General features: G+C 44.4%; 1 protein-coding gene across 4 annotated transcripts in view; it reads right to left on the minus strand.

The window, feature by feature from the left end:
* TMEM175 (transmembrane protein 175) overlaps positions 1–18,567 on the minus strand; it is a 50,446-nt gene that overhangs the window by 16,545 nt on the left and 15,334 nt on the right. The window contains exons 3-6 of one of the 4 annotated variants that reach the window (XM_073345823.2): positions 18,388–18,485; positions 8,561–8,612; positions 2,217–2,252; positions 198–281 (exon numbers count right to left, since the gene is read on the minus strand). In XM_073345823.2, the coding sequence (XP_073201924.1) occupies positions 198–281; positions 2,217–2,252; positions 8,561–8,612; positions 18,388–18,485 (270 nt within the window). The remainder of the gene's footprint in view (positions 1–197; positions 282–2,216; positions 2,253–8,560; positions 8,613–18,387; positions 18,486–18,567) is intronic. The other 3 variants (XM_073345824.2, XM_073345826.2, XM_073345825.2) reach the window with 3 other exon arrangements.

Genomic DNA, 18,567 nt, shown 5'->3' on the forward strand with positions numbered 1-18,567 from the left:
ACATGATTTGGCACTTGTCTGAGTTACCTATCTTTCACTATCACAAAAACCATACACTAATAATAGCAATATCACAAAATTTTATATGAAGCTTTCCTAATGTTCTAGATCTATATTAATAAATCTAATTGTACTTCAATCTAATAAAATCTAGTCTCTAATAATGAATGAAAAAAGTAAATGAGTGACACCCGTACCTGGATAAGGCCGATGACAATAGCACAAGTACTAAACATGAAAATACCAAAAGGTACACCTGGAAAGGAGGCCATTAAGGAAAACTACAAGAAAAATGTAAACAGGTTAAATAATTTCTTAAGATGTAATAAAGGAAAGCAGCAGAGATGAGGAATTTACTAGTTCTACTTTCATTTAACCTTAAAACTTGAACAATCCAAACAAGACAAATTCCTCCTTGGCATAACTCCACTGACTGTAGGCTACAAGTATGCCCAACTCATGCAATACATGGCTTCCACGGTCATTGGGGTGTTCATAGATTTGGTGTTGCAGGAGTTGTTAAATGGTAGGGAGAGGCCCAAAGCAACTGACTAACCCTGAACTCCTTCGTACCAGCTTTGGTCCCCAATCCTGCAATTGACTCTGTATGACCAGATCCCTGCACCCGCACCGTACTCACTGCAGGACTGGGGACTCAGTGGCTATGGTCCTCACCATGACTGCTATGTCAGCTGCTTTCAGCTGAGCCTGCTGTACATACAATGTTACCAATAGTACATTAGAAGGGTGGGGAGATTGCTAAGTCCAGCTCCCCAAAGTTAGGAAATGCCAGAAATAAGTCTGCCTGTGCAACCTGAATTCAGTCCTCTTGCGCGTATCCATTATAACACAGTCTTTAGTTACATGACCCAATACTTTTTGCCACAGAATCTTGGCCTTGTTCAGCGCACAAGATGAATGGTGCTCAGTGAATGGGGAGTTATTCAATATTTCAGTTCCACATACGGCACAGGGCTGGATGCCACCATGGCAATGCTGATGGTCTGTCATGAGCATAATGCCTGGCATCCCAAGTTGCCCAACTCTATGGTGTTGAGCAGAGGGGGGGGGATATGTGATGGGGCAAGGCCAGATGGCTATAGAAAAGTAGTGGGAGATAGACATATTAGCTCCAGGTTAAACAAATCCCTGGTACAAAGGATAAGTGAAATGGCAACTGTTCCAGGTCAATTAAGATACCTGGGGCCAATCAAGAACTTTCCAGAAGGCAGGGAGAATGCTAGGTTGATTGGGATACCTGAAGCCAATCAGGGGCTGGCTGAAACTAGTTAAAAGCCTCCCAGTTAGTCAGGTGGGGGTGCACTTCAGGAGCTGTGGGAGGAAGTTGTGCTGTTGGAGAGACTGAGTAGTACACATCATATCAGGCACAAGGAAGGAGGCCCTGAGGTAAGGGTGAAGTGGAGCTTGAGGAAGTGAGGGCTGCTGTGGGGGAAGTAGCCCAGGGAATTGTACATGTCATGTTTCTAAAAGGTCAGCTACAATAGCTGATACTATTAGGGTCCCTGGGCTGGAGCCTAGAGTAGAGGGTGGGCCCAGGCTCCCCCCCCATGTTTGCCCCCTGATTAATCACTGAGACTGGGAGACAACAGAGACTGTGCAAGGAAGGATAACTTCTCCTCACCTCCCTTGCTGGCTTATGATGAAAATGGCTCAGTAGACTGTGACCCTTGTCTCTAGAGAGAGAAGGGTTACGTGGAGGATCACAGTGAGCCTCTGAGGCTAGCGAAATCCGCCAGGAAACACGGGACCCACGGAGGCAAGGACAGAGCTTTGTCACTATATATATATATATATATATATATATATATATATATATAAAAATAATATGTTTGTGTGTGTATGTATACATACACACACACACAAACATATTATATATACAAACACACACACATACACAACTCATTACAGTATACACAAAGAGCCCCCCAAAAGCCCAATTTTGGACATCTGCATTAAATGAAAAAATTCTTAAAAAGAACACCCCAAAATGAAATTAATAAACGCACATCAAGAAGCCCTAATCATGTTTTAATGTGTTAAGTTTTTAGGATTATCAGAAAAATAATACATATGCACTGCAGTGGGGTTCAGGAGTCATAATAATGCTCTCTAGAGTTTCTGAATGCTTTGATTAGGTATTTTTTAGAGTTAAAGCAGCCATATTAAACATGAATGAAAATGTAAAGCTTACTTACCGTGTATGGCAAGAAAGTTATGAGCATCATACATGCCTAGAAGGGAAAAAAAGCATGTTTGAAATACAAGCTCGACTAACAGAGCAGTAGCTGTGTTAGATAAGGTTGACTAAGTCCTGGGAGTCCAACGCTGTTAGGGATTACACCAACAAATAAATAATTTTAATTGCTAATGCAGGCATTGCCTTAAGAAAAAGCATTTGTTCCTGAAGTTGCTACCTGAACCCTGCAGGGAATGGATTACTATGGAGCAGACTTAAGTGTTTTCTTAGGCCAAGTCTACATTATAAACTTACACTGGTATAACTATGTTGCTCAGGGGTGTGAAAAATCCACAACCCTGAACAACGCAGTTATACTGACCTCACCCATGATGTAGACAGCACTGTGTTGACAGAAGGGCTTCTCCCATTAACAGAGCTACCACCTCTTGCAGAGGTGGATTAACTACACCAACGAGCGAAGCTCTCCCATCAGCATAGTAGTGTTTTCACTGAAGTGCATTAAGCGTAGACCTGCCCTAAGTCAGAGTATTCAACAGAGCTGACTGTTTGGCCTTGACACTTCAACTCCAGGCTTATTTTAGCAGTATTAGAATGTCTTTCATCACTACTCTAGTTTTATACAGATATATATTTTGTCTTTATAGCAGATCTATATTTAGTTTATGATCTTATTTCACTTCCTAGGCCTTCTAAAGTAGTAATGCAGAAATTTGATATTTCCCCCCGTGTTTCAAACATCTCTAATTTGAGCTGGTTGAAAGTACACATCTATCTGATCCCCAATGTTTTACATATTAAAAAAAAAAAACAAGCTAAAAAAAGAGAACATTAACCACATAAAGATGTATTGTCTTAAAAGCTATGTTAGAAGAGGATTAAATGTCTTTACCAATTCCTCAATAATTCATTGATTGTAATGTTATCTTAGCCCTTGTCTACTCTGGCAAGTTTCTAAGCAATAAAGCAGCTTTCTGCATTGTAACTCCTGAGGTGTACACACTGCCAAGCCACTTAGTGCGCAGAGACTGCGCAGTTGCAACGCTGTAAAAAACCCACCCTGACGAGAGGCTTAGAGCTTTCTGCACTGGAGCTACAGTGCTATGGTGCCAATGTAGACACCCTGGTCGATTACAGTGCCCTGATTGGCCTCCGGGAGGTGTCCCACAATGCCTGTTCTTGCTTCTCTGGTCATCAGTTTGAACTCTACTGCCCTGCCCTCAGGTGACGAACCGTGAGCTCCACCCCTTAAATTCCTTGGGAATTTTGAAAGTCCCCTTCCTGTTTGCTCGGTGATGCGTGCAGTGGTCTCAGCGTATCTTTCCAGGTGACCATGCCTGCTCCACGCACCAGGCGATCCCCCGCTTGGAGCAATGCTGAGCTGGTGGACCTGATCAGCATTTGGGGAGAGGAGGCAGTGCAGTCATAGCTGTGCTCCAGCCGTAGGAATTATAATACCTACAGACAGATTTCACGATGCACGACAGAAAGGTGCCATGACCAGGACACACTGCAGTGCAGTGTCAAAGTGAAGGAGCTGCGGAACGCCTACCACAAAGCGCAGGAGGCAAACCGCCGCCCTGGTGCTGCGCCTGCGAGCTGCCAGCTCTACAAAGAGCTGGACGCGATACTCAGTGGCAACCCCACCTCCACTGCGAAGGCCACTGTGGATATTTCGGTGGCTCGCATGCCAATCGAGAGTGGACCGAGCCAGGAGGAGGAAATCTTGGATGAGGATGTGGAGGGGGCGGGGGACCCTGAGGCAGGGGACGACTCAGAGGTCAGAGATGCATGCTGTCAGAAGCTCTTCTCTACCCCGGAGGAGGCTAGCCAGTCACAGCTGTTGGAGCTTGGCGAAGCATAAACAGGAGAGGAGGCCCCTGGTAAGTGCCTTTGATTTTGGGAATCACTGAAGCGAGTTGCTGGGGGCAGGAGGGTTGCAGAAAATAGGGTTGTGTCTATATGATGCGCGTACCACCACATGTGTAGTCTGAGCGGCAGATAGGGTGGTGTTTGACTCCCTCACTTCACAGGAATCTGCCTCAGAGATCTCCACAAAACTCTCATGGAGATACTGGGCAGTCTGCTGCTGCAGGTTCTTTGGCAGAGCTGCTTTATTTCTTGCCCCATTAAGGGTAAGTTTCCCATGCCACTCTGCCATCATGGAGGGGCAGGGAGGGACCAATGCTGCACACAGGCGAGCTGCAAAAGGGCCAGGGCGGAAGCCACAGTCTTGGAGAAGACCCTCCCTTGATTCCCTGCTCACTCTCAGCTGCGAGATATCTTCCATAATGAACACAGCCTGTGGAAAATGTGGGGACAGTAATGCTACAGTGCTGGCTCCCACAAAGAGCCACATGCTCAGTGTACACTCATTTCCCCTGCCCCTGTGGTTACTCACCATTTTAGGGGTCTTGTGGCTCATGTGTGCTTGCCTAAAGTCAGCCAGTTAGTGATAGGTATGTGAATAGTGGCTGTGTTTTAAATCACTGAACCAGTGGTCTGTGTGTTGCAAACAATACTGCTTCTGTAAAATGTTGCATTTTGGCTCCACAGATATGACCTTGGGATCCCAGCCTCCCTCTTTGTTATCGCCGGCTGAACAGCTGCGCAAAATTAGAAAGCAGCCACAAAGAACCAAAGAGGACTTTCTGCATGATGTCATAATGCACTCTGCGGCCGAAAACCAAGAATTGAAGGAGTGGCGAGACAGTGAGAAGAGGGACCGAAAGGAGAACGCGGCACACCAGAATGAAGCCACGGAGCAGCTCTTAAAACATTATGGAACGCCAAGCGGACATGTTCCAGGCGCTACTAGCATTGCAAACCTAGCAGCTCCGCATCCGCCCTCCCCTGCAGCCGCTGTCGCAAAACTCTTTGCCATGCGTCCCCCAGACACCGCCAACACACTCTTATCAACCTCCTGGCTCCAGGCTGTACCCACTGCATTCCACTCTTCCCCTGTTACAGTCCAGCACTGCGGACTCTCAGTGCCCACTGCATTGAACATCCAGCCCTCTGCAGTTTAGTCCTGCTGAAGTACAGTACCTGCTGCACTGTACTCCAAAGGAGAAGGATAGATATGATACCTGGACATACACAAATCTTTAACAGTCCCAGGACCCCATCTACTCTGGGGACCCTCCCTTCCCCCATCCTCCTCAGTGCTGATGTGGTTTTTTTTGTTTGCTCTCACCTTCGGCTGTTGTTTTTTAATAAAATAATTGTTTTGGTTTGAAAGCGATCTTTATTATATTAATTGAAAGCAAACAGAGCCCTGCAAAGCAACAGACAATTTTCTTAAACCTTCATAGTGCATCATCTGCACCATCACAATCGCCTCCTAGCATTACAAGCACTGCACTCCTGAGCATAGCAAAAAATATTAGTGGCTTTCAGTTTCAAATTGCTGCCTCAAGGCATCCCTAACCCTTATGGCCCTGTGCTGCGCCCCTCTAATAGCCCTGGTCTCTGGCTGTTCAAATTCAGCCTCCAGGCGCTGAGCGTCAGCAGTCCAGACCTGCATTAAGCTTTCACCCTTCCCTTCACAAATATTATGGAGTGTACAGCACATGGCTAAAAGCATAGGAATATTGTCATCGGCCAGGTCCAGCCTCCCATATAGGCAGCGCCAGCAGGCCTTTAAATAGCCAAAAGCACACTCAGCAGTCATTCTGCACTTGCTCAGCGTATTGTTGAACCACTCCTTGCTGCTGTCAAAGTGCCCTGTGTATGGCTTCATAAGCCACGACATTAAGGTGTAGGCAGGGTCTCCTAGGATCACAACGGACATTTCTACTTCCCCTACAGTGATCTTCAGGTCTGGGAAGGAAGTCCCTGCTTGCAGCTAGCTTCCTGAACAGGCCGGTGTTCCAAAAGATGTGTGCGTCATGCACCTTTCCAGACCAGCCTGCGTTAATGTCCGTGAAATGCCCACGGTGATCCACAAGTGCCTGGAGAACCATTGAGAAATACCCCTTGCAATTAATGTACTCAGTGGCTAGGTGGTCTGGTGCCAGAATTGGAATATGCATGCCATCTATCGCCCCTACGCAGTTTGGGAAGCTCATTGTGCAAAGCCATCCACAATGTCATGCATGTTGCCCAGAGTTATGGTCTTTCGGAGCAGGATGCGATTAATGGCCCTGCACACTTCCGTCAACACGAGTCCAATGGTCGACTTTCCCACTCCGAACTGGTTAGCGACTGATCGGTAGCAGTGTGGAGTAGCCAGCTTCCACAGTGCAATCGCCACATGCTTCTCCAATGGCAGGGCAGCTCTCATTCTTGTGTCCTTGCGCTGCAGGGCGCGGGTGAGCTCATCACACAGTCCCATGAATGGGGCTTTCCTCATCCGAAAGTTCTGCAGCCACTGCTCATCATCCCAGATGTGCATGACAATGTGATCCTACCACTCAGTGCTTGTTTCCTGAGCCCAAAAGTGGCGTTCCACTGTGGTCAGCACCTCCGTGAATGCCACAAGCAATTTCAACAAGGAGTCCAGTGGCACCTTAAAGACTAACAGATACATTTGAGCCTAAGCTTTTGTGGGTAAAAAGCTCACTTCTTCAGATGCAATTTTGTGTCATAGCTACTACATGTGGCAAGATCAATGTCAAACTGCTCACGAAAGCTCATGCTCAAATAAATTGGTTAGTCTCTAAGGTGCCACAAGTACTCCTTTTCTTTTTGCTCTTGACTTTGTAGTTTAAGGAATAACTTCACTGCCACTCGTGACGTGTTAGTGAGAGTGAGCAGCATATTGGTCAACAGTGCGGGATCCATTCCTGCAGACCGAAGAGGCAGAGCACAAATTGTTGAAAGATGGCACCAAATGTGGATGGAAGCACAGGGATTGGTGGGATGTGAAGCAATGCATCATGGGGCACTGGGACAGGACCCAGGATGCCCCGCAACTCCCTCTGCCTTCCCACAAGTCTTAGCGGCAGAAGAGAAAGAGATGCTCTGTGGGATGCCCAGAGTGCACCGCTCCGAATACCGCTGCAAGTGTGAACACACTACTGCACAGGCAGCTAACAGTGTGAACATACAACAGCAGTTTCCCTTCAGCGCTCTCTGAGCGGCACTGTAACTGCCAACACTGTAACTCTGCCAGTGTAAACATACCATAATGGTATTTAAAGTCAGTTTGTTGTAAGCAGAATCATTTTAAAATGTCAAATTTTGTGACATGCAGACTGTCAACCGAAGGGGTTTAAAACAACAGAATAAAGCAGTGGTCTCCAATCTTTTTGTGCACAAGATCACTTTTTGAATTTAAGATCAACCCAGGATCTACTCCACCCCTTTCCTGAGGCTCCGCCCACTCCATTCCCCCTTCCCTCCATCGCTCGCTCTCCCCTACCCTTGCTCACTTTCACTGGGCTGGGGTGGGGGTGCAGGCTCTGGGCTGGGGCCAAGTGGTTCGGAGTGTGGGACGGGGTCCCGGGGCAGAGGGTTGGGCTGCAGGAGTGAGGGGTGCAAGCTCTGGGAGGAAGTTTGGGTGCAGGGGTCGTATGGTCACACTGCACTTAATCTCATAGAATCCCCTGGACATTTCATGAGTTTTATTTTTTATTAGTGTCATTTGTGGTTTATAGATCCAAAATCCTTCAAGGATTGTCACAAATCAGTGTAACATTCTCAACTATGGGTTGTGCATTGGCTGAGCCTGGTGCAGGGGCTGGGGTGCAGAAGTGAGGGGTGCAGGCTTTGGGAGGCAGTTTGGTGCAGGAGTGGGCTCCGGGCTGGTGCAGGGGGTTGGGGTGCAGGAGGGGGTGAGGGGGGCAGGCTCCGGCTGGGAGGTGCTTACCACAGGCAGCTCCTGGTCGGCAGTGCAGCAGGGCTCAGGCAGGCTGTCTGCCTGCCCTGGCCCCACATTGCTCCCGGAAGCAGCTGGCTGCTGGCACGTCTCTGCGGCCCCTGGGGGTAGGGGGAGACCGGGTCTCTGTGCGCTGCCTGTGCCCACTAGCGCTGCCTCCACAGCTCCCATTGGCCAGGAACTGCAGGGATGATGCTGGGGGTGGTGGCAACGCGTGGAGCCACCTCACCCCCCTGCCAGGGGCTGCAGAGACGTGCCAGCAGCCAGCCGCTTCCAGGAATGGCGTGGGGCTAAGGCAGGCAGGTAGGCAGGGAAATTAAGCTGTATGATTCTGCCTGTTTTCCTATTTGGCCAATTTAAATTACTCAGATTAAAATATAATATATATTTAATATATATATAATATAATATACTTTGCTGACAGTATCTGGATACAAATATAACAAAAAGTGTAGCTCTACCGGCTTTTATACATTTCAACCTTACATTTGCTGGTTCAACTATGATTGACAGAGACTCACCAAATTTAGAAGGGCAAGAACATCATCTATAAGTTCTATCACCTGAAACAGTCTGCAAAAACAAGACAAAAAGCCATGAACCAACCTACTTAGTAAAAACAAGCATTGATAACATTATATCATAAACACATTTCCAGTGTTCAGCAATTTATATAATAAGCAGCCCTGGCAGCTAGCAATAAATATCTGTCTGATTGAAAAAACAAGCATCTGATTATCTGAAACATAAAAACATTTGTTTGTTAAGAAAATAAAAATGCTAGATAAGGAAATCCAAATTAATTGCTGAAGAGATGGTTACTAGTGAATCATCTCTTTCTAATTTTTCAAGGGCACTTGGGGTCAGAAAAGAGACTATGTAAAATGGGCATTTTCTTACTTTACAGATGTTTCTTATGTCATTCTGAATCAAATTTGTTCACTGAAATACATTTTCACTATGGCTACAGAGCCAATCCAGATGTGAAAAAGTGAGCTGAACTTTATTGACTCTCACATCAGCAGAATTATTCACCGAGGCCATGATCGTGCAAACATGTGAGTAACCCCGATGAAGTCAATGGATCTACTCATGTGCTTCAGTGGCCCTAAAACTCTGAGTGCAGGGTCATAGTCTGTACTAATTGAAACTTGTGAAATTCCACTGCAGATGACAATGTTGCTCAAATGTGAAAACAGGCAAATTTTCCCCAATAGAAACTTTGTTTACTGGTTATGCATGAACCAGAACGAAGCCAGACCGATGTATACATTCCAAAATAAATTTGCAGATGTGGCAGTTAGAATAAATGGTTTAAATTTGCAGATATAGCATGGTTCATCTGGAAATCTTTGAGATTTCTGAATAGCATCTGAGTCATTTTTCAAAGTAGACCCAGATTATGAGGTTTTGTTAAATTCATCAATCTCAGAATGTGCATGAAAAACAGTTTAGATTATTCCCCCTCTACATTCGGCTTTGGGGAGGGCGGAATTAGTCTGGTTCTCGCTGAATTTTACTTAGATTAAAAAAAGCAAGGTAAATTGGTTAAATATTTTTAATTTTTTTTATGTCTGTAGGGTTAATTTTATTGTATTCCTCTATTAATCTATAAAGTACACTGATCACTGAACCTCTAAACCTAGGTCCTCCCACAAACTGTTCCTTAACTTATTAAGAACATAAGAATGGCTATATTGGGTCAGACCAAGGGTCCATCTAGCCCAATATCCCGTCTTCTGACAGTGGCCAGTGCCAGGTGCTTCAGAGGGAATTAACAGAACAGGTAATCAGCAAGTGATCCAACCCCTGTCATCCAATCCCAGCTTCTGGCAAAGAGAGGCTAGGGACACTCAGAACATCGGGTTGCATCCCTGACCATCCTGGTGAACAGCCATTGATGGACCTATCCACCATTAAATTATCTAGTTCTTTTTTGGACCCTGTTACAATTTTGGCCTTCACAACATCACCCAACAATGCGTTCCACAGGTTGACTGCACTGTGTGAGGAAAGTATTTCCTTTTTGTTTTAAACCTGCTGTCTATTAATTTCATAGGGCGAGCCCTGGTTCTTGTGGTATGTGAAGGAGTAATAACACTTCTTTATTCATTTTCTCCATGCCAGTCAAGTGTGACAGACTTCTCCGGGGTGCAATCTGGAACTCGGGTACCGCTGAACCCTCTGGCACACCAATCTGGTCCCCCTCATACTGGACTCCATCTTGTGCTTGTACTTTTCCACAAACTGTGCTGGGGATTTTGCTTGGGAAAAAGAAGTTCCCTCCACACGGCAGAAGCTATAAAGTGGAGAAGCGACATCATCACTTGGCCTCACCCCCCCCACAACTCAACACTTGGAAGCACCTGAGGAACAAAGACTGAACAGGGGATGGTCCCAGACAGGAAAGAAGGGATCCCAGCCTGTGTATGAAAGATCTACAAACTGCTTGTATGATCAGGGTGACACAGTGCTCGATTCAAATCCTGTCTAGTGTATAGAACTTAGATTGTGATACTCTTTATTTCTTAGGTAACCAACTTTGATCTACAAAAACAACAAGGAGTCCGGTGGCACCTAGAATCATAGAATATCAGGGTTGGAAGGGACCCCTGAAGGTCATCTAGTCCAACCCCCTGCTCAAAGCAGGACCAATTCCCAGTTAAATCATCCCAGCCAGGGCTTTGTCAAGCCTGACCTTAAAAACCTCTAAGGAAGGAGATTCTACCACCTCCCTAGGTAACGCATTCCAGTGTTTCACCACCCTCTTAGTGAAAAAGTTTTTCCTAATATCCAATCTAAACCTCCCCCACTGCAACTTGAGACCATTACTCCTCGTTCTGTCATCTGCTACCATTGAGAACAGTCTAGAGCCATCCTCTTTGGAACCCCCTTTCAGGTAGTTGAAAGCAGCTATCAAATCCCCCCTCATTCTTCTCTTCTGCAGGCTAAACAATCCCAGCTCCCTCAGCCTCTCCTCATAACTCATGTGTTTCAGTCCCCTAATCATTTTTGTTGCCCTTCGCTGGACTCTCTCCAATTTATCCACATCCTTCTTGAAGTGTGGGGCCCAAAACTGGACACAGTACTCCAGATGAGGCCTCACCAATGTCGAATAGAGGGGAACGATCACTTCCCTCGATCTGCTCGCTATGCCCCTACTTATACATCCCAAAATGCCATTGGCCTTCTTGGCAACAAGGGCACACTGCTGACTCATATCCAGCTTCTCGTCCACTGTCACCCCTAGGTCCTTTTCTGCAGAACTGCTGCCTAGCCATTCGGTCCCTAGTCTGTAGCTGTGCATTGGGTTCTTCCGTCCTAAGTGCAGGACCCTGCACTTATCCTTATTGGACCTCATCAGATTTGTTTTGGCCCAATCCTCCAATTTGTCTAGGTCTTTCTGTATCCTATCCCTCCCCTCCAGCGTATCTACCACTCCTCCCAGTTTAGTTTAAAGACCTTAAAGACTAACATATTTATTTGAGCATAAGCTTTCGTGGGTAAAAACCTCACTTCTTCAGATGCATGGAGTGAAAGTTACAGATGCAGACATAAATATACTGACACATGAAGAGAAGGGAGTTACCTCACAAGTGGAGAATCAGTGTTGACAGGGCCAATTTGATCAGGGTGGATGTAGTCCACTCCCAACAATAGATGAGGAGGTGTCAATTCCAGGAGAGGCAAAGCTGCTTCTGTAATGAGCCAGCCACTCCCAGTCCCTATTCAAGCCCAAATTAATGGTGTTAAATTTGCAAATGAATTTTAGTTCTGCTGTTTCTCTTTGAAGTCTGTTTCTGAAGTTTTTTTTGTTCAAGTATCGCTACTTTCAAATCTGCTACAGAATGTCCAAGAAGATTGAAGTGTTCTCCCACTGGCTTTTGTGTGTTACCATTCCTGATGTCCGATTTGTGTCCATTTATTCTTTTACACAGGGACTGTCCGGTTTGGCCAATGTACGTGGCAGAGGGGCATTGCTGGCACATGATGGCATATATAACATTAGTAGACGTGCAGGTGAATGAGCCTCTGATGGTGTGGCTGATGTGGTTGGGTCCTCTGATGGTATCACTAGAGTAGATATGGGGACAGAGTTTTGCTACAGGGATTGGTTCCTGGGTTAGTGTTTCTGTGGTGTGGCGTGTAGTTGCTGGTATCTGCTTCAGGTTGGGTATGCTATTATTTATAGTCGCTTAAAATCTATCTTTCTGTAGTTAATAAATCTGTTTTATATTTTTTACCTAAAACAGTGTGTTCTTTGAAGTACAAAGGGAAATCTGCTCAGGAACAGGGGCTGGTGCATTGTCTCTACACATTGAGGGAGGGGCGGACTGCATAATAACTTACACTGGTCAGGCTTCTGATCAGGGCAGGACGGTACAGCTCTGGGCTCCTAGGCTGGGGGCTGAAGCCTCTCTATTGTTGGTTCATGAGTGCCTGGCAAAGGCATTCATGCAACTGTAGCTGGGTATGTCCCTGCCTGTTTAAATGTTTGTGCGAGTGCAGGACCGGGAGGAGTCTGCAGCTTATCATAGGATCACAGTGTGGGCGGGGACCCAGGCTGGTGAGACAGGGCTCAACGGTACCTCAGTTCCAGGTTGCACCCCAGAGAAGTCAGTCACCTCAAGATTTTATAGATCTCTACCATATCCCCTCCTTAGTCATCTCTTTTCCAAACTGTAAGGTCCCAGTCTTTTTAATCTCTCCTCATATGGAAGCTATTCCATACACTTAATCATTTTCGTTGTTCTTCTCTGCACCTTTTCCAATATCTCCTTTTTGAGATGGCGTGACAGAACAGCAGGCAGTATTCAAGCTGTGGGTATAGCATGGATTTATATAGAGGCATTATGACATTTTCTGTCTTATTATTTATTACTTTCCCAATGGTTCCTAATATTGTTAGTTTTTTTGATTGCCACTAGACACTGACTGGGTGTTTTCAGAGAACTCTCCACAATGCCTCCAAGATCTTTCTTGAGTGGCAACAGCTAATTTAGACCCCATCATTTTGTATGTACAGTCAGGATTGTGTTTTCCAGTGTGTGTGACTTTGCATTTATCAACACTGACTTTCATCTGCCATTTTGTTGCGAAGTCACCCAGTTTTGTGAGATCCCTTTGTAACTCTTCGCAGTCTGCTTTGGACTTAATTATCTTGAGTAGTTTTGCATCAGCTACAAATTTTGCCACCTCACTGTTCACCCATTTTTCCAGATCATTTATTAATATATTGAATAGCACTGGTCCCAGTACAGAGACTTGGGGGACACCATTATTTACCTCTCTACGCTCAAACCTGACCATCTATCCCTTCCCTTTGTTTTCTGTCTTTTAACCATACTGATCCATGAGAGGACCTTCCCTCTTATACCATCACTGCTTACTTTGGTAAGCCTTTGGTGAGGGACCTTGTCAAAGACTTTCTGAAAGTCTAAGTACACTATATCCACTGGATCACCCTTGTCCACATGCTTGTTAACCCCCTCAAAGAATTCTAGTAGACTGGTGAGGCATGATTTCCCTTTACAAAAGCAATGTTGATTCTTCCCCAACAAATCATGTTCATCTATGTGTCTTAATGCAGTCTGCTCCAAGAGGTGTTACCTATAACCATTAGTGCCACAGAAAGCAATTTAATGATCCCTCCCCCTCAGGGGAAGGAAGAAGGCATCTGTAAATTTCTTAACTTCAAATGAGACTTTTTTTGGACTCCACAACTGCAAAGATTTATGCACATGCTTAATTTTATTCACAGGAATAGTCACAATGCAATCAATGTAGCTACCCATGTGTGTGAAGTTATGCGCTTGCTTAAATCTTTCAAGGATCAGGGCCTCCATTAATATAGATACGTCCTTTGACAACTTTAAGGAGTTAATTTATCACACCAGAGGCAAGAAAGGCTATATCGCAACTGGTCCTCCAGAGACATGTCTAAGACATGCAGCCGGTGTCAAGTGGAGTGCCCCAGGGGTCGGTCCTGGGGCCGGTTTTGTTCAATATCTTCATAAATGATCTGGAGGATGGTGTGGATTGCACTCTCAGCAAATTTGCGGATGATACTAAACTGGGAGGAGTGGTAGATACGCTGGAGGGGAGGGATAGGATACAGAGGGACCTAGACAAATTGGAGGATTGGGCCAAAAGAAATCTGATGAGGTTCAATAAGGATAAGTGCAGGGTCCTGTACTTAGGATGGAAGAATCCAATGCACCGCTACAGACTAGGGACCGAATGGCTAGGCAGCAGTTCTGCGGAAAAGGACCTAGGGGTGACAGTGGACGAGAAGCTGGATATGAGTCAGCAGTGTGCCCTTGTTGCCAAGAAGGCCAATGGCATTTTGGGATGTATAAGTAGGGGCATAGCGAGCAGATCGAGGGATGTGATCGTTCCCCTCTATTTGACATTGGTGAGGCCTCATCTGGAGTACTGTGTCCAGTTTTGGGCCCCACACTTCAAGAAGGATGTGGATAAATTGGAGAGAGTCCAGCGAAGGGCAACAAAAATGATTAGGGGACTGAAACACATGAGTTATGAGGAGAGGCTGAGGGAGCTGGGATTGTTTAGCCTGCAGAAGAGAAGAATGAGGGGGGATTTGATAGCTGCTTTCAACTACCTGAAAGGGGGTTCCAAAGAGGATGGCTCTAGACTGTTCTCAATGGTAGCAGATGACAGAACGAGGAGTAATGGTCTCAAGTTGCAGTGGGGGAGGTTTAGATTGGATATTAGGAAAAACTTTTTCACTAAGAGGGTGGTGAAACACTGGAATGCGTTACCTAGGGAGGTGGTAGAATCTCCTTCCTTAGAGGTTTTTAAGGTCAGGCTTGACAAAGCCCTGGCTGGGATGATTTAACTGGGAATTGGTCCTGCTTTGAGCAGGGGGTTGGACTAGATGACCTTCAGGGGTCCCTTCCAACCCTGATATTCTATGAGTCTATGTCGCAATCTGAGGTCGCTGTGAAAGGTGGATGCTGAAAAAAACATTTTAGCCAGCACAGTTTACACAAAGGTGGAAGGTATGTTTCGCTTATAAGGGTCTTAAAAAGACACTAGGTCACTGACATGAGTACCGTTCCCTCAAAAGTGCATGAGCACAAGGAAAACTAAGCATACAGCTCAAAGGGATGTGCTATTTCTCCCCCACCTACAATCTCTGCCAATGCTCTTCTGGGCTAGCAGACAGGACTCCCAAGTTCATTTCCTTCTCCTGAGCAGCCACTGCCAGTGCTCCTCCAAACTAGGGGAGCGTTTCTCCTTCAATCTCCTTTCCTCCCTCCCCCTTTGTCTTTCCTTCCCTTCCTCTCTGCATGTAGAACAAACTACTGCCGAAGCTCAAGCTTAAGACTATGTTCATCTGTTTAAAACATTCAGTCAAGGCAGCCATTAATTCAATACCCAGAGAAAAGAGTTAAAGAAAACATTACTCAGACTTAAAGGCCAGAATGGACCATCATGGTCATCTAATCTGACCTCCTGCTCATTGCAGCCTACAGCCCCACTCCTGTAACAGACCCCTAACCTCTAGCTGAGCTACTGAAGTCCTCAAATGATGATTTAAAGACTTCCAGTGTCAGAGAATCCACCATTTACTCTAGGTCATGTCAGCAGGTGACCCATACCCCATGCTGCAGAGAAAGGCAAAAAAAAAAAAAAAAAAAAATCAAGGTCTCTACAAGTCTGACCTGGGGGAAAATTCCTTCTGGACCCCAAATACAGCGATCAGTTAGACCCTGAGTGTGTGGGCGAGACCCATCAGCCAGACACCTGGGAAAGAATTCACTGCAGTAACTCAGAGCCCTCCTCATCTTGTGTCCCATCTCAGTCTGTTGGGGAATTTTGCTACTACCAGATGGGCCACATGCTGCAGTAGGCAATCTCATCATACTATACCATCCCCTCCATAAAACTCAGTGTTGAAACCAGTTAGGTTTTTTGCCCCCACTGTTCCCCTTGGGAAGCTGTTGCAGAACTTTGTTCTTGTGCCAGCATTGGCCCTTAACTTAAATAACTCCTCTCCCTCTCTGATGTATTTATAGAGAGCAATTATATCTTCTGTCAGCCTTTGTTTGGTTAGGCTAAACAAGCTAAGCCCCTTAAGTCTCCTCCTGTAAGGTAGGTTCTCTGTTCATCCTAGTAGCCCTTCTCTGCACCTGTTCCAGTTTGAATTCATGTTTCTTAAACATGAGAGACCAGAATTGCCCAAAGCATTCCAGGTGAGGTCTCACCAGTGCCTGGTATAATGGTACTAACACCTCTCTGTCTCTACTGGAAATACCTCGTCTGAAGTGTCCTAGGACTGTATAATCCTTTTTCACAGCTGCATCACAGTGGCAGCTCAGAGTCATCCTGTGATCAACCAATACACCCAGGTCTTTCTCCTCCTCTGTTGTTTCCAACTGGTAAGTTTCCAGCTTATAGCAAAAATTCTTGTTGTTAGTCTCTAAGAGCATGACCTTGCCCTTTAAATTATACAATTTCATCCCATTTCTATTACTTCAGTTTTCAAGGTCATCCAAATCATCTTGTAGAATATTCAGGTCCTCCTCCGTGTGGGCAATACCTCCCAACTTTATGTAATTCACAAATTTTATTAGCACAATCCCACTTTATGTGCCAAGGTCAGTAATAAAAATGTTAAATAAGACTAGTTCCAATACCGATCCCTGAGGAACTCCACTAGTAACCTCCCTCCAGTGTGACAGCTTACCTTTCAGTACTACCCACTGCAGTCTCCCCTTTAAGCAGCACCTCATCCACCTTTCAATTCTTGTATTAATCCCATATTCTCCAATTTAACTAATAATTTCTCCTGTGGAATACTATCAAATGATTTATTGAAATCAGGAAGATTAGATCTACTGCATTTCCTTTGTCTAAAAAATCAGTTATCTTCTCAAAAAAAGAGATCAGGTTGGTCTGGCACGATCTACCTTTTGTAAAACTATTTTATATTTTATCCCAATTACCATCTACCTCTATCTCCTTAACTATTTTCTCTTTTAAATTTTTTTCCCACGAATTTACATATATTCGTCATGACTAGATTGAAATGGCTGGTTTAAATAAAGATATGGCATTGGAAAAAATGCCCAACAAAGCATTCTGTAGTAGTGATTTTATAGGCAAAGTATTACAGATGAGCCATAGGAAATCAAATCTTGTTAAGTTTCTCTATTTGAAAGGGAAGATTTTAGCATCTCACAATTTGAGAAATTAGATATTTATACAACCCATGTTTTCTTTACCCACATATTATTCATTTTGTAGCCCTCCTAAAAGATAATTTAAAGAGGTTTAGTAATAAATTTTACTTTTCATATGCATTCAAAAAGTGCCATTTATGATCGTATCAAAGCCTCAAGTAAGATAAATGCAGTTATTTCACTAAGCTAATATCACTAGAAAAACAAGCAGTTGAATCAAGTTATTCTCACTGCTTTTTAGTTACTGTACATATTTACAGTACATCAGTGAGAAATTAGGAAAAAGTCTCAGGGAAAAATAGGACAAAATGTAGTTATATTCCCCTCCCAACCTGTCCGAGACTTGAAGAAAAAAAAAAAAGAGTGGGTTATGGTTCTTCTTTATCTTGAGCAGTGCCAAATCAAAGCAAACTGGTTTTGTTTAGACAAATTAAGAAATAAATTCCAGCTAACCTGATCTCAATTAGAAAAGAAGCTCAGATGGTTGGGGTGGAAGGGAAAAGAAAGAGAGGACAGGGGAAAGTCTTCCTTGTCAATTTCCTTTTAACAAAGCATGCTGGGAAGGGGCACAGTCTGTACCCCCTATAAAATGCAGATTCTCCAGTTTCTCACTCAGTTTTAAAGAAAATGCTGTTGGGGAGAGAAGTGATGTTGTATGCATTGGAAAGGACAAACGTAAGCTCTAGACCAATTCTGCTGTTTGAATTCCTCTAACTATATATGTTAGAAATTATATTCTTAATGGAACAACGTATATTTTACAGTCTACAAATCTAAAATAGCTTGACTTTAAAGATACAGTATTTATTTTCCTTTACTTTGCTGCTACTATGGTGGGTCAGACCTGTTGGTGATATTGTACAATGAATTTTTGTACCTTCTGCCAATATTATCTAAAAGAAATTTCCCAAACATCTCTTATCGTATGTTTTCTGTAGCTTTAAAAAACATTACAAAAAGATGGCTTAATATCAAATACTTTAATCCTCTTTGGCTATAATCAAAACATTCTATCAGGACTCAGGGCAAATTTCCAGAAAAACGTGACATAGCATCTCTGGTCACTCACTTCCACTAAACTAATCTTGCTTTAACTGCCTAGAAGGAATTAGACAAAAAAATGTTCCCCCTTTTCATACCTTATATGTGCTGCCCAAGCCACTGTTACTATTAAAAAAGTCATCAGGTAGACTGCAATTTTCATTAGTAGAAGCTGTTGAATACTTTCACCTAATTTCTGAAATAAAATATAGTGTTATTAATAGAAAAAGCACATCATTGCAACATACAGACATGAGGAATGTTACATTCTAAAATTG

Source organism: Lepidochelys kempii, chromosome 5 (assembly GCF_965140285.1).
Source record: "Lepidochelys kempii isolate rLepKem1 chromosome 5, rLepKem1.hap1, whole genome shotgun sequence".
Taxonomy (NCBI): domain Eukaryota; kingdom Metazoa; phylum Chordata; order Testudines; family Cheloniidae; genus Lepidochelys; species Lepidochelys kempii.